We start from the raw sequence: 16182 nt of genomic DNA, 5'->3' as shown, positions 1-16182 counted from the left end.
GCTCTCATCTATTCCAGGCCTTAGTGAAGCAATCAGACTTCCGTCAAAGGTCCCATTCCCAGCTGTCCAAAGTCCTTGTATCTCTGACTTCTGAACATCACATGTACACACAAGGGAAGGTGTGAAGCACCTTGTCTCACTTTAAGTTTGACATCTGAGCCAACTGTGGTTTCAGATGTGGTTGCTATTGTTAGAATACTTGTTATTTACAGAAGGTCACTTGAGGAGGTGTTGAGTATTGGATCCTGCCTCCATGTGTCCTTCTTTTGTCTTGGTCTTTCTCCTTGCCTTCATTCAGACAGTATAGTGGGTAGTGGTTGGTGTGTTTGCATTTAGATCTTGAAGCCTCTTACAGATTAAAAGGTTTTTCGGCTGATGAAGTACTGAACATTGCACAGAGCAAAAGGTAGGGTTTGAATTCCAATATTATAATTTCGACAAATTTCGCAAAATGATTCACTATTCATTGAGTGAAACATTTATTTAACCTATTCAAAGTCAACAATGTGTGCACAGTATGAATATATCTCCATTATTTTTCATGAAACCTTATTACAGTGTGAAATTGGAGTGTAATTGTTTGTCATTTTAAATTTTGACCTATTTTAGTTCTTGAAAACGTGAACAGATAGCAAAGAAATATGACGTTTAGAAAGTTGCATTTAATTTTTTAGAGAAAATAAGCAACGCTACAATTATGGTTGCTCATTTTTTGAGAAGACATTTGGACAAAAGCGTTCCTTTCCGTCACGGCCTTTGTTATGCTGTTTGTATCTTACTAACAGATTTAGAGTAGTGATATTGTAATAATGAATTAGTATTAAAGATATCTGCTTTAATGATAAAAAATGATACATTGCATTTTATATTGATTAATTTATACATACTCACACATCTATTGTAATGCATTTAAATAATATGCTGTCATGTATAACTTTCACTTTATCTGTAATAATATCACATTTAAAAATTTAGAGAGTACAAGTACTTTAGGGTCATAATTTCCTTAACATCTAATGTTTTATCCTTTCAACAGAAATCTTAGGACTGAGACCTCGTCAACTACCTACCAAATAACAGGTGAGCCTATAAGAAAATGACTGGTAGTTAGTAACTGTATCTGGTATTTTATGTTAATAAAACTGTAACATGTTTGTAACAAGTCAATAATCAAACAGTTACCTCTATCTATATACATGAATACATGACTGTTTTATTGTAACATGTGAAATAATAATGTTGAGGTTGTGGATTTATGCTACAATAACATTCTTTACTGATGGACGGTAAAATCACACACCTCTAACACTTCTGACTACTGGTTTGTGCTGACTGTCCCTAAAACTTCATTTGGTGAAAAATCCTATCCACTGTCATCAGGGGAAATTACACTTTTAGAAGATTATTCAAGTTCAGCAGGACTTCAATGGTTCAGTTTTAGTATGTAGCAAGTGATTCATTATGTCTTGTCCTATAGTTCTGTTAGTAAGATGACAGTTTAAAACCACTGGCATCATTTATGTATACCTTTTAAAGAGAAACTTAACACCATGTCGTCCTCTGGTTTAAGTTCTAACCCCACTGCAGTGTTGGAGAAGTGAGGTCACTGTTGGGTGTGGATACAACAGAGCACACTTCTGACCACACCCATCAGTGTCGCTGGTTGTGGTCAGAGGTGCAACACAATACATAATATATACATAACTGGTCATTGTCTGTTTGGCAGTAATTATCTACATATGTATTAGTGGTATGGCAGTGTTGGTGAATGTGCTGTACTGGACATAAAATGGTTCATAAAACACATACAGTACAGCTCAGGAAAATTCTAACAATCTAAAACTATCTTTCTACCATTTCACAGTTAAGTCATGAAATACCACAACTATTAACATCTTAATTAATTTTATTCACTAACTATTATCTATTATATTGATACTATTGATACACACACATCGTAATGTATGGTTTGTACTTAATACAAGAATCTACTTCTGCTTGTATGTCTATCAGTATGTCACTGTATGTACGGTATGTCAATGATAACACAAGCAAACCAACTCCAGTCCACATTTTTTTGATTAACCATTTGAACAGAAGAAAATCCATTTTGTTTTTAAAAAGCTTGTGGCAGTTGTTGTACAGTGATTGTGTAGCTACATTCTTATATTCTATGAGCAGGGTATAGTTACATAGTATAGTATTTATAGACCTGTTACAAACAATTCATAGGAACCCACTTTGCTTGTTTTTTGTTTCAAATGTACTAAGTCAAGGTAAAGTCAGAAAAAAAAGCAGAATTTGAGATGCAGATTAAATTTATTCTACTGAACAACTACATGCTTAGGGAGACACCATCAGCCAGACAACAGATGCCTCAGAAACAACAATTTATTCGATCAGCTTCACTCCTCATTGTGTCCTTTCTAAAATAAGAGAAAGAAAAAAACGTGAGCAATGACACACATTTGTAAACCAATGCAACAATCAAAACATTTTGAAGATTAATTGTCCTTCATATTAGTTAAGAAGTTGTCGCAGCACTCTATAATTATACTGGTGGCATAACTGGATTCTTGTTGGATTATATTATCTGGCTCATAAACAGTATGGACTCTGATGGGACAAAATGCTGTATTTTTTATGACATATTATATGTTATTAAATATTCCAATTATAATACAATATCCAGGTGTCAACAGCATTTACATTAGGATTAGATTTTGTTGTTGTTATAATTTATTTGATCATATCACTAATTGTGCCCAAAACAGGCATGTGGTGTGCCCAACATAAAAATAACGTTTTTTAAAAACAAATCAAGAATTTACCTTTGACCCCACATCACGGCTCTTTGTGCGCATCTTGTTGACCTGAGACTCAGCGATGTCAGCTCTCTCTTCAGCTTCATCAAGCTCATGTTGAAGTTTACGGAACTTGGTGAGATTACTATTGGACTGTTCCTCCTGTAGACACACAATATTTTTATCAGTGTGTGAAGACAAGTCCTGTTATGAAGTCATTTAATCAAAACTTAATTAGATGTTATTGTAAGCAATACTGTTCAACTGTGGAAATATGACCAGATTTTATGCTTTCTGTTCTATATTATATTATTTCCTACATAATTTTTTTCTTTGTTAGTTTTCCTAAAATACTGAGAGTGCTTACAGCCTCCTCTGAAGTTCTCTTGTATGATTTGACTTTGAGCTGTAGCTTGTCTACCAGATCTTGCAGACGGGCAAGATTCTTACGATCCTCTTCTGTCTGAAAACAAAAAAACAACAAAACAATTACAATTTTGAATACAAATTACTTTCAATGCTCTACTATTTCTTAAATGAATTGAAACTTACTTGATAGGTCAATTCTTTGATTCGTCTCTCATATTTTCGTACACCCTTGACAGCATCACTGGACTTTCTTTGTTCATTCTCTACCTCAGTTTCCAGTTCTCTGATCTGTGTGGGGGGGAGTCATGAAGCTTAGGTTTGTTAATGTGTCAAATTATGATTATTTAGTGTATTCCATTAGATTTTTCACTTGATTTCTCTTGAATGATTGATACTCACTCTTGTCTCAAGCTTCTGCACTTGCTTCTTGCCTCCCTTCATGGCAATCTGTTCAGCTTCATCCAGACGGTGCTGCAGGTCTTTGATGGTTTGCTCCATGTTCTTCTTCATACGCTCAAGGTGAGCACTGGTGTCTTGTTCCTTCTTCAGCTCCTCTGCCATCATGGCAGCATCAGTAATGGCCTTCTTGGCCTTCTCTTCAGCATTTCTGCACTCCTGCAATGCCTCCTCTACTTCTGTCTGAAACTGGGCTGCGTCAGACTCCAGTTTCTTCTTTTGGTTTAGCAAACTTGTGTTCTGAGTGAATGCAACATTTTATCAGTGAATTCCTTAGTACATTTAAAAAATAGAACTGAAATAGTAAAGAACTGTACCAATGACTGCATCTTACCTGTGAGTGCAGTAGCTGCACCCTCTCACTAACATCCAGCAGCTCTTGCTCAGCAAGTTTGCGACCTCTCTCAGTTTGTTCAAGACCAGACCTGAGTTCCTCCACCTCAGCCTGAAGCAGATTGTTGCGTCTCTCAACAATTGCAATGTTTTCCTTCAGATCATCATTGGCTCGAAGAGAGTCATCAAGGTGGAGCTGGGAATCCTGGAGTGTGACATTTATTATGAAGCAAGTTAATCCCAGTTATGACATAATACAGTATGTCCTCTGTGTTATTTTATTGTGAATAAAATGCATACCTTCAGATGTGTATGTATAGATTTAAGTTGTTTCTGGGCCTCAGCTGCCTGCCTGTTGGCCTGGCTAAGCTGGATCTCCATCTCATTGAGGTCTCCCTCCATTTTCTTTTTCAAACGGAGGGCCTCATTCCTGCTGCGAGTCTCGGACTCAAGAGAGCTCTGAAGAGTATCGACAACGCGTTGTTGGTTTCTCTTTGCTTGCTCCATCTCTTCATCTTTCTCAGTCAGCTTGCGCTCAATGTCAGCCTTGACCTGATTGAACTCGAGCTGGGCTCTGAGAATCTTTCCTTCCTCGTGTTCCAAAGTAGCCTAGAAAGACAAAAAGAATGTCACATAGGTTCTTTTTAACCAGATTTTAAGTACATTAAGGTGCTTGAAGTCCTTCATCAGAAGGCAGAACATACCTCTGCCTCTTCCAGAGCTGTTTGTATGTCAGACTTCTCTTGTTCCAGCTGCTTTCGAATCTTCTCAAGCTCATGAATACTCTTTCCACCCTCACCAATTTGTTCAGTGAGGTCAGATATTTCCTCTAAAGGTCAAAATGAAACAAATGTAATGTTGTAAGAAAATGATTCATCAAAGGTTTTTAATAGTTAATCACACTGACCTTGTAAGTTCTTGTTCTCTCTCTTCAAGGTCTCCAGATGCTCAATAGATTCCTCATAGGAGTTCTTCAGTTTGAAGAGCTCGGTGCTCAAAGACCTGGCTTCCTTCTGAGAGCTCTCCAGCTCTGTTTGAGACTCTTCATACTTCTGTTTCCATTCTGACAAGACCTGAGAAATAGTGTACATTTTAGATAAATGATTTACCTTATACATTCAATTAAGTAATAATAATAAATAATAATAATAATCAATTTAAACCTTATCAAAGTTTCTTTGCTTCTTGTCTAGAGCAGCAGCAGCAGCATTAGACCTCTCTACATCCACCATGAGATCTTCAATCTCATTCTGCAGTCTGTGTTTGGTCTTCTCCAGAGAAGAACATTTAGCATTCACTGCTTCAACCGCCTCCTCAGCATCCTGCAGACGCTGAGCCAGCTTCTTTCTAGATTATGACAGAATTTAATCAGGTTTAATTGCTTTTTAACTTTTAAGCATTGTTTGTGTGAAAATTATTTTCACTTACTTGGCATCTTCCAGTTCTTCGGTCCTCTGGATGGCATCAGTTTCGTACTTAGTTCTCCACTGAGCCACCTCAGAGTTGGCCTTGGACATGCCACGCTGCAGTTCAGCCTTGGCCTCCTGCTCCTCCTCATATTGCTCCCTGAGCAGTTCACAGTCATGACGAGAAGACTGCACTGCATGAGCTAATGCATTCTTGGCCTGAAATGAAAGCAAACCTTCATGCATCTTTAGATACCACCATATCAACCAAAGATGTTCTCACTGGTATTTGTTTGCTACCTTGACTTCTTCCTCCAGTTGTCTTTTAAGGTCCTCAAGTTGTTGAGTATAGGACTGTTTTCCTCTGGTGAGTTGAGACACCAGGGAATCCTTTTCTTCAAGCTGCCTTGCAAGTTCACCTAATTTTGAAAAAGAATATTGAAAGAATGCATACCTCATAATACAGTAAACAAAACACTTTGTTCAAATCAAATGCATACCATTCTCAGTTTGAAGCTTTGCTCTCTGCATGTTGAAGTCATTAATGGTACGCTGTCCTTCCTCTGATTTTGTTTTGTATTCATTCATCTGGTCTTCCAGAGTCCTGCACATTTTCTCCAAATTATTCTGAAAACATAAAGCATCAACAATAGCACATAAACAACTTGGGTTGGGTTACATTTGTCTTACAAAGAAAATTATAATTTAAAAAGAAATTCAGTAGAACAACAAATAATACAAAGAAGTACTTTACCTTAGACTTCACAATCTGTTCCATATTGGAAACAACATCATCCAGTTCCAGCCTGAGCTCACTCTTCTCCTTCTCCAGTTTCTGCTTGACTCTCTGCAGGTTGTCAATCTGCTCCCCAAGGTCAGCAACACTGTCAGCTTGTTTCTTCCTCAGGGTAGCAGCAGTGGCTTCATGCTGCAGAGTGGCCTCTTCAAGGTCTCTGCGGAGTTTCTGGAACTCAGCCTCCCTCTTCTTGTTCATCTCAATCTGAGCAGCGGTTGCTCCACCAGCCTCCTCCAGCCTCTCGCTGATCTCCTCCAGCTCTCTGGACAAGTCAGCTCTCTGCTTTTCCACCTTGGCTCGGGCAGCTCGCTCTGCCTCAAGCTCTTCTTCCAGCTCTTCAATTCGGGCCTAGACCAAAATTAAAGCAAAACCTTAATATTGGTCTAAATAGTGTTCTTAAAATATCATATTCACGTACTAGTTTACTCAATTTACAATCTACAATTTACATTTAAATTTTTACCTGCAACTCCTTCAATTTTTTCTGGAGCTGGGAGTTTACCGCCTGTTCATCCTCTAGTTTGCCATTGATTTGGCTCATTTCAAAATCTTTCCTGTGGATGAAAAAAAGTGTAAATTGAACTAGCTGACAAATACTTAAAATGTGTTTGTGTTTATAAAAATGGTCTTTTCATATTACTTTTTCAGCCTCTCTTCAAGTTGCTGCTTGTCATTTTCAAGGTCCATGATACTCTCTTGAGCTAACTTCAGGTCTCCTTCAAGCTTTCGCTTTGCTCTCTCAAGGTCCATACGCACTTTCTTCTCTTGCTCTAGGGACCCTTCAAGCTGTGGATGGTCATAGTTACCTTTTTTTCAAATGTCATTTACCTTTTATTATATGCAAAGCCACGTGATATTGTAAATTCTTACATCATCCACTTGTTGCTCCAGCTTAGTCTTGGCTTTGGTCAGAGTGTTGACTTTGTCTTCTTCACTCTGCAGGTCATCCAGCGTTTGCTGATGAGCTTCCTGTAAGGCTTTCTTTTCCTTGGTCAACTTGGCAATCATTTCCTCCAAAGCAGCCATTTCCTCAGTCAGGTTTTTTACCTATTGCCACAAGACATTTTTATGAAGGACTTGAACATGGATGATATTTGGGACACGTAGTCATTTTAAGTGTTTTGCGGTACCTTGTTTTCGGTGGCATGCTTCTCTTTTTCCACTTTAGCCAGGGTTAACTCTAAGTCATCGATATCTTTCTTGAGCTCAGAGCACTCGTCCTCCAACTTCCTCTTCTTAGCAGTGAGTTCTGAATTCATCTCCTCCTCATCCTCCAGTCTTTCTGTCAGCTCTTTGAGTTTTGCCTCCTGCTGAATCTTGTTCTTGATCAGACCCTCGCATCTTTCTTCAGCATCACACAAATTATCTTGCTCCTGTTATCAAAAACACAAAACATGCCATACAGTATTAGAAGACTTGGTTTGATTGTAATATTTATTGTAATGCTTACAGAAATATTGTTAAAACATACAGTTTGAACTTGGAGCTGCAGGTCATTCTTTTCTTGGAGAATAGAGACCATTTTCTCCTCTAGTTCCTTCCTACGAGCTTCAGACTTTGCATAAGCTTCTTTCAACTTCAGGAATTCTTCTTTCATGTTGGCCATCTCCTTCTCAGTCTCTGCTGACTTCAGCAGAGGTTTGATCTTGAAGAACATCTTCATCCAGGGCCAATTCTTGACCCCCATGAAGGCACGGACGTTCCACTGGATAACAAGTAGTGCATCCCTGTTGATTACAGATTATCAGTGTCTTTTATGATCAATTTTCTACCTCTTTGTAGACACTTTTATCCAAAACCACTTACAAGCGAAGCAAGACAATCAAGCATTAGATGCGTCAAAAATTGTAATGGTACAAAATGGCTACAGGTGCAATGAGAAAGTGTACTAGACAGAAGTCTTGCTTTTTTTCAAGTTATAAAGTAGTAATAATTAATGACCTGAAGTAGACAAGTGCATAAGAAACAACAAGAAAGCAGTAGAACAATCAACAAGGAAGTGGGCTCAGTCAATTGTTTGGTTTGTGTTTGGAGAGTAGAGTACATGTGAATTTAAAAGTACTGCTTTTATTCCAAGGTTTTTTTTTGTTAAGAAGATTTGGCTCTGCTGTGTGCTTTTACCTGCGTTCAACAATCTTCTGAAATTCAATTCTCGCCAGAATGCCTCGTGACCGAGCTTGGATGCCAGTGATGATTAGAGATAATCGGTCATCTCGCATCTCTTCTAGCGTACCCAGCAGTCCAGCTTTGAAGAACACCTTTTTTATAGGGGTAGATTGGATAATCAGTAAATACTTAAAGTATCTGTTATTACATATTGCATTTTCAATTATACAAAATTCAAAATACTCACCTTTGTGTGCCCCAGTCTGTACTGCTCATGGTCAATGTCTAGAGAACCCAACAGTTTCTCGGCAGCCTTCTTGTTGTCGATGAACTGTCCCTCAGGAATGGCATTAGGATTCAAAATACGGTATCTTTTACAAAAATACAACAGATGAAATGTTTTGCATTTTGTCAACATATCTTATAAGACATTTCTGACAATACAAGAACCTGTATGCATTTGTAGTTTTAAAATGTAGTTTTGTTCATCAGACGCAAACCTCTGTTTGAAATCTCCATACAGGATCCTGTTGGGGAAGCCCTTTCTGCAAATCCTGATGCCCTCCAGCACACCATTACAGCGCAGCTGGTGCATGACCAGAGGGTTCTCCATGGCCCCAGGAGTCTTGGACTCATTGGGGATGATGCAGCGTACAAAGTGGGGGTGAGTGGACCTCAAGTTGGTCATCAGCTTGTGCAGGTTCTCCTGCATGTTTTCAATACATACGTTTCTTTTTTCCATTTTCATTTTATTACACTACCTTTTACTAAAATGATTTTGTTTTGTTGAAAATGTGAATTTGAAACAAACATAGATAGCTCACCCTGTGCAAAGCTGATACAGTTTGGAAGGAGGAGCCTTTCTTTTTCTTTCCACCACCAGCTTCCGGAGCTAAATGAAAATTACTGTGTTAAATATAATCCACAGAAACCTTTACACAAACTGTACAGTAATCTAATCCGAAATGAAGCTGTTACATGATATTATTGTTGTCATTTTTAATTGATTTACATAATGTTTTACTGTTATGACTGTCAACATACCTGAGTCAGCTCCAGCATACCCCATAAAAAGGTTGGATAAAAGCTTGAGAGTAGACTTCTGGAAAAGACCAACAACAGTCTCATTCAGAGGATCCTTGTTCTTCACCAGCCAGTTGCAGATATTATAGTCAACAGTTCCAGCGTAGTGGACCAGGGAGAAATGAGCCTCTGGTCTCCCTTTCACAATTCTAGGCTTCTGGAAGTTGTTGGATTTTCCCAGGTGGTTGTCATAGAGTTTAGATTTAAAGGTGGTATCACTGGCTTTGGGAAACATGCACTCCTCTTCAAGGATGGACATAATACCCATGGGCTGAGGAGAATACAATGAAAAAAGTAAAATACATAGTTTTTCATCTTTTGCAAAGCAACAAAATAAATAGATATTAGGTTTCAAGTATAACCTACAGAAAAAACTACAGAAATACCTGAGTCATATAACTTGATGATCATTTTCTGATATGCCTGAACAAATACAAAAACTCACCTTTTCAATCAGGTCAATACAGGCTTGCAAGTCCATACCAAAATCGATGAAAACCCATTCAATGCCCTCTTTCTTGTACTCTTCCTGCTCCAGCACAAACATGTGATGGTTGAAAAACTGTTGCAGTTTTTCATTGGTGAAGTTGATGCACAGCTGCTCAAAGGTGTTGAACTGTAACGTAAAGTGGATAACAATATAGTCATTGTCACACTCAGCTCTCATCTGTAAAGTATTTGAATTAATTCTCTCCCTATAATAATAGACAAAGCTCACATCAAAGATCTCAAATCCAGCAATGTCCAGTACACCAATGAAGTACTGGCGAGGCTGCTTGGTGTCCAGCTGTTGGTTGATACGGACTACCATCCACAGAAACATCTTCTCATAAATTGACTTAGACAGTGCACTAATAGCATAGTAGACCTAACAAGGAAATGCATAAGAAAAATTAAATAAACCTTTGAGGATTTGATTTTGGAACTGAACTAAAAAGTCAAAAACACTTACCTGATCAACACTTTGTCCCTTGGTGACCCACTCATTTCCTACTTTGACTCTTGGATGACAGAGAGCTTTGATGAGGTCAGCAGAGTTTAGGCCCAACAGATAAGCTACTTTGTCAGCATCTGAAGAAGGGGGAATGTACATAAGACATATAAGCAAAACACAAATAACGTTCTACTCCAAGCTAGGGTGGAACTTTGCTTTGCTTTCATGTTTTAATTTGAAACTTGCTGTGACCATTTAAATTATTTTATACTTTACTTATACTTTATGAATAATACAAGATCTGATTGATGTGGATGAGTGTGTCATTTTGGTACATTCCCAGTTTATGACTTGCAATGGCTCCAAGGGATCATTTTTTACATTACAGTACAGCTACTATAAAACAGGTTCAGATTCAGTTGGTGGCTCAGCTGTGCTTGCCATGTGTTGTGCAAGGAGTCAGAATTGCAAAGCCACAGCTGAACTCATGATGTCACTCTCATTCATTTGTAGTTGTTTATGTCTTTAGTCTCAATGCAGCAAATGCAAAATAAATTAAAATTCAGAATTGGACCTATTTGTTTTGTAGTCACAATGGAAAAATAAAAAAAAATATATATTATTAATAATGCACATCCACATAGTGTATAGCAGCCTCTCTCACCTTCAGTGCTATCAGCCTCTGCCTGCTCCTCTCGCTGCTTCTGCTTAAACTTCATGTTACCATAATGCATGACGGCACCAACCGCCTTGTAAATACTGTTCTTCTCTTCCTGAGTGAAGCCCAGCACATCAAAGGCTTCCTGAATAAAAGCAAAACATAACATTGGATAAGTTCTTATTTTGTCATAAATTAATTTAGAATAAAATGTGTTTGCTTTGTGAATCGAAGGTTCAGCTCACATCAGTGGCCACCAGCTCATCACAATCATTGATGGAGGTTACTTGTGTCTCTCCTTGAGAGATGAAAGCGTAGTCGTAGGGGTTGTTGGTAATAAGCAACATTTCTAAAAGAATATTTCACAAAATAAAGTATTATATTTATTTTACAACACATGATACACTTATAACCATGTATTATCTGTACTGTATATTGTACACTTACCCAGAAGTTCAGGCTTTTGCTGTGACAAGACCTGGTAGAAAATGTGGTAGTCTCTCTCAGCTTTGAGCTGGTAAGTCACACGGGACTTTTCCAGAAGGTCTTTTAGAGATGTAATATAAGGTTATTATGTTCCAGTATGTAAATATTAGCTGTATAGGTGTAGGTTTAGCTACAGTTACTGGCACACTTTATTCCTGTGAAATTACAGATTCAAAAGGTTTATACAAAATAATATATTTTCTAAAACAAAACTGTTGGAACTTACACTACTTAATGTCAAATATTTTGATTAACATATGCAGCATATTGACTCAGTAGGTACAGCAATAAGTTCGGGGGTGTGATTTTGCAAGAGTCTCTCTATATGGAGTCTGCTCCCTGTATCTGTGTGGGTCTCTCGTGTTGCTCAGATTTCCTATCACATTCTAAAGACATTCAGGTTAGGCAAAATGGCGACATACAATTTCCTGTAGGTTTAAATGTGAGTGTAAATGTGTGTGTTTGCTCTGTATGTGTGTTAGCCCTTTGAGAGGCATCCTATCCACAGTGTACCCTGCCTCTCATATGCAGTGATTGGCCCCAGCACCACACAACCCTACAAAGGATAAATGGCTTGGACATTTGGTGTGTGGAGGGTTTTAGCTATACTCACAAGTCTCAATATCAGCAGAGGCCAGCTTTCCTCGGTTGTCAAAATGAATTCTGATGAATTTACCCTGAGGAAAAGTAGGGTTCATTTATATTTCTAATAAAAAAAAGAAGTCTCAGTCCATTAATGATAATTAAGTAGTCTCACTGCAGTCACACAGACACTCACAAATCTGGAAGAGTTGTCATTCCTGATGGTCTTGGCATTACCAAAGGCCTCCAGAGCAGGGTTACACTGAATGATTTGATCCTCCAGGGTGCCCTGTTGTTTAAAAAAAAAACAAAGACACAACAGGTTTAAGAAAAAAAGAAGTCTGTGGCTTACCATTAATCATTTGGTTGTGTAATATTAAGAAATACAAGCCTTCTTTTCAGCAGCTGCATCTTTCTTTCCACCTACAGCAGCAATGCTGGCAAAGTACTGAATGACACGCTTTGTGTTGACAGTCTTTCCAGCGCCAGATTCTCCGCTGAGAAGAGGAGGTATAAAAAGTTTTACTTCTAGGCTTTAAAGCCTCAAATATTGGAGATATTTTGATTGTCTGTGTGACTTACGTGATAAGGACTGACTGGTTTTCTCTGTCTGTGGAGAGAAATGATCAAAATATCAGTTACAGATGATATGACTTCAGAGTTGAAAGTAGGCTAAAATTGATTATATACCTGACAACATGTATTGGTAGGCATTGTCAGAGATGGAGAAGATGTGAGGAGGAGCTTCACTCCTCTTCTTTCCTCTGTAGGCATTAACCACCTCTTGGTTATAGACTGGAAGCCACTTGTAGGGGTTAACAGTCACACAGAAGAGCCCAGAGTAGGTCTGAGAAACACAAAGCAGGCAAACAGGTGAAGCAATTATATCCGACATAATGCACTTTGATTTAATTTGAAATATGAATGTAGGACAAAAGAAAGGGAACATGTACACCACGGTTTGGGTGCATTTGAGAGTCTTTGCTTCACATTGTTTTAAAAGCTTTCAACTCACGTAGATCATCCATGCTGCGTAACGCTCTTTGAGGTTAAATAGCACAGCTGGCTCATGGAGGAAGGTGAACATCGCCATGTCTTCAATTTTATCAAACTTTGGCGGGTTCTGAGGGTTTACATCGCACTCCTTCACTGTGACAGTCTACGAAAGAAAATAATACATTTTAAGCCTGACCAAATGCCTTTCTTAAAAAATGTTTGGATCAGCACTCTCCCTCAAACACTTTGATAATTATTTTACCTTTCCAAACTCAGTCTCTGCAGTGACTTTGTCACCATCACGACTACTGATGGTTGCTTTGACGTATTCAACCTCAGCATCAGGAACAAAGCACTCCCTCTTCATGTCAAATTGACGAGTTTGGGCTTCTAGACGCTCCTTGTCTGACTTTCTTAGAAAAGAGGCAGCAGGCCCAAACTCTGCCATAAGAGCGTCACCCATTTTTTAACCTGTACACAAAGGTATGTCCCAATGATTATTCATATGAGACCCAATAAAACACATAAAACATAAGGGTTAGTAAAACAGATATTCTGTAGTTGAAGAATAAATAAAATAAAATGAGTAAAACATAATAAACCTTAAAAACACCAAGTGTTCTGTATCCCTATACAAGAACAGATAAGACACACAACACAAGAGTTAGTAAAACAGATATTCTGTAGTGGAAGAATATATAAAATAAAATAAGTAAAACTTAATAAACCTTAAAAACACCAAGTGTTCTATATCCCTATACAAGAACAGATAAGACACACAATATTATATTATTAGAATATTCACAACATTTCACTTGTTTTGTTAGTGCATGTAATTATTTAAAACCTTAATCTTTTTACTTGATTCATTTGTAGAAATACAAAAATAAGCTTAACTGAATGCATCACCAACATTACAGCCACTAAATAACAAGTGACAGGGTTACAGAGACATCCAGAACTTAGAATACATTTGGATGTTTCAGACCTTATAATTTACAATACCAAAAATAAGTGTCACACCAAAAAGGCAGAATCATAACATTGAATTGGGAAGCGAATCAATTTAAAAATAATTGGATTAATTGTTTTAATGCATTATGAAATAATATCACACTGTTAAATAAATCTAGCTGTGAATTTTACCTGAGGGGGGGGGGGGTTGCTTCACAGGAAATTGAGATCTGTGGCTTTTATAAGTAAACAGAAGCAAATGCCATATTACACAATTGTCAATTCAGACAAAGAAAGCTTGACGAGTACAAAAAAACAAAGAAGTCCCAGTAACAAAAATAATCTTATCAGCATAATACATAATTAACCTCTTACGCAATGTAGTTAACAGGAGAAATTGTCTATACAGCTGAGAGTAATTTCAGCATCTCAAATTATAACTGTCTCACACTTATAACGCAACACTTTCTTGAGTGGGGAATTTTTCTTACCTCTGACCGTCAACCTTTGTCAAGTGAAATGATGGAACCAGTGGCTAACACCAGGCTCCCTCTCCATTAATAAAGGTTGTTACTCAACCAAATATGGGGATGAATATCAGAGAAATGGCATCCAGGTTGCTATTTGTTGCTCTCCCTTTGTGAACAACAGGGTAATACGCCCGACTGGACATGACCAAGAGAGGGTGAGGCAGGAGGTGGGGGAGCAAGGGCAGGCTACAGTGTATCAAGTAATTATCTTATCTTCCAGTAAGTTCTATGAAGTAATTCTAGAGTAACAATCATCAGTCAGGATGGATGATAAAAATGATTTACATTTTCAAGATGAAAATCAAATGAATGATTGTTGGTTGATTATACTACATTAATGGACACTATTGTGGAAAAAGCAGTAACATCAAATCATTGCTTATTCAATCATTTCCCATTTGTGCAGTATGTATGTTGGGGAATAAACACAATATAAGATATAATATACTGTATGCTCCGTAGAATAACTAATTAGGCTTTCATCTTGGCTCTGATAATCCCAGGAGAAAACACATCACTCATAATACTTAATACATATATGGCTATTTGCTGCTTAGAGAATCAATGTTTTTTACTGTAGGATAAACGTCTTATTCATGACAGACACATTTCATCGTGGGCTTAGCCTTTACCCTTAAACTAAATAAAGATTTAAAGTTCAACAATATTCTGTCAGGTGATGGGGTGTGAAATACATTTCAAGAGGGAGAATAAAGAGCTGCAGCTGTTGTCTACAGAGAGGAAAGACAAGGCCAAGGTCACAGTTGTGAGATCCCTTCTATTATCACTCACCACTGTTCACAGTTAGGTCTATACCCTGACTCCAATCCTGTTCACTCAGCATTGTTTCCTTCTCTTTACCAATTGTGATCCATCCAACTCATGTTCAGATGACATGAATTAGTAGCTTGACATTAAGAGATGGACCGTAACACTTAAATGGCCTGGAACTTCAAGATCAAATTTTATCTTGATTCAAAATTATTTACACTTTATACCTAATAAAAAGTGACAGCAAGATGTGAAATAGCTGAAAACCATAAATCAATAGGAAATGTCACTGATAGTATGCCCTTTTAGGATGCCAGTACAAGTACTGTCTGAAAGGGCCCACAGCACATTTAATTCATTCAAAAACTAGGCATTTGAATGTGTGTAGGAATATAATATAAATAATTGATTGGGACTAACTTTTGGTTTGTGCCTTGGAATTCTGTATTATCAGCAAATATTTTATAAAAAAGAAATGAAACCAATGAGTCCAGAACAAGGCTGGCATTGAATGTTTGCACAAGTACAGACAGAGACTTGAGGTTATTTATATCATGTAGCACTGTACATTTGAATAAACTATAGTTTTGAAGTATCAAATCAGTGCACTGCACAGACTGTGGTGCAACCCTATATCTGATCCTGCTGTGATTCTTCATTGATGTTGGGTCTATGCATATGTATATTTTGTGGGCATTATCTGAATGTCTTTTTTGTTGCTGTCCAATATGTACAATAGGGGTGTGCGATATCGCAAAAATATCATATCAGGAGACTTCCAGGGTTTTGATATGGAGTAGATATGTGTTAGGTGAGCTCCACCTCGAATTCACCATTTGCCTCGCGCATAAAACCTTTAATCATCATTTCGTGGGCCAGAAGGGGAACTACAACATCTTAGTCAAAATGAAAAAAACT

General features: G+C 37.7%; 1 protein-coding gene across 3 annotated transcripts; it reads right to left on the bottom strand.

Moving 5' to 3' along the window:
- Positions 1–2405: 2405 nt before the first annotated feature.
- On the bottom strand, positions 2406–13472 carry LOC133990280 (myosin-7-like). 3 transcript variants are annotated; one of them, XM_062428543.1, is made up of 37 exons: positions 13272–13472; positions 13029–13172; positions 12704–12860; positions 12596–12623; positions 12405–12510; positions 12210–12302; positions 12045–12108; positions 11393–11491; positions 11191–11294; positions 10952–11090; positions 10306–10424; positions 10072–10221; positions 9799–9969; positions 9315–9624; positions 9095–9162; positions 8771–8976; positions 8518–8641; positions 8286–8422; positions 7636–7891; positions 7295–7537; positions 7035–7211; positions 6805–6950; positions 6628–6718; positions 6123–6512; positions 5869–5995; positions 5669–5787; positions 5391–5587; positions 5126–5309; positions 4870–5035; positions 4667–4791; positions 4263–4571; positions 3964–4167; positions 3573–3869; positions 3357–3461; positions 3172–3267; positions 2832–2966; positions 2406–2426 (listed from the first exon to the last, which is right to left on the bottom strand). In XM_062428543.1, the coding sequence occupies exons 1-37, from the start codon at positions 13470–13472 to the stop codon at positions 2406–2408; spliced, it is 5808 nt and encodes a 1935-aa protein (XP_062284527.1). The 3 variants fall into 3 exon arrangements, with proteins under 3 accessions (XP_062284527.1, XP_062284529.1, XP_062284528.1); XM_062428545.1 differs by having other exon boundaries at positions 9095–9153; XM_062428544.1 differs by lacking the exon at positions 2406–2426 and having other exon boundaries at positions 2820–2966; positions 12210–12307; positions 12425–12510.
- Positions 13473–16182: the final 2710 nt, after the last annotated feature.

This window comes from Scomber scombrus, chromosome 11 (genome assembly GCF_963691925.1).
Source record: "Scomber scombrus chromosome 11, fScoSco1.1, whole genome shotgun sequence".
Taxonomy (NCBI): Eukaryota; Metazoa; Chordata; class Actinopteri; order Scombriformes; family Scombridae; genus Scomber; species Scomber scombrus.
The sequence above is the reverse complement of the archived record's forward strand: the minus strand, read 5'-3'. Positions and strand labels throughout refer to the sequence as shown.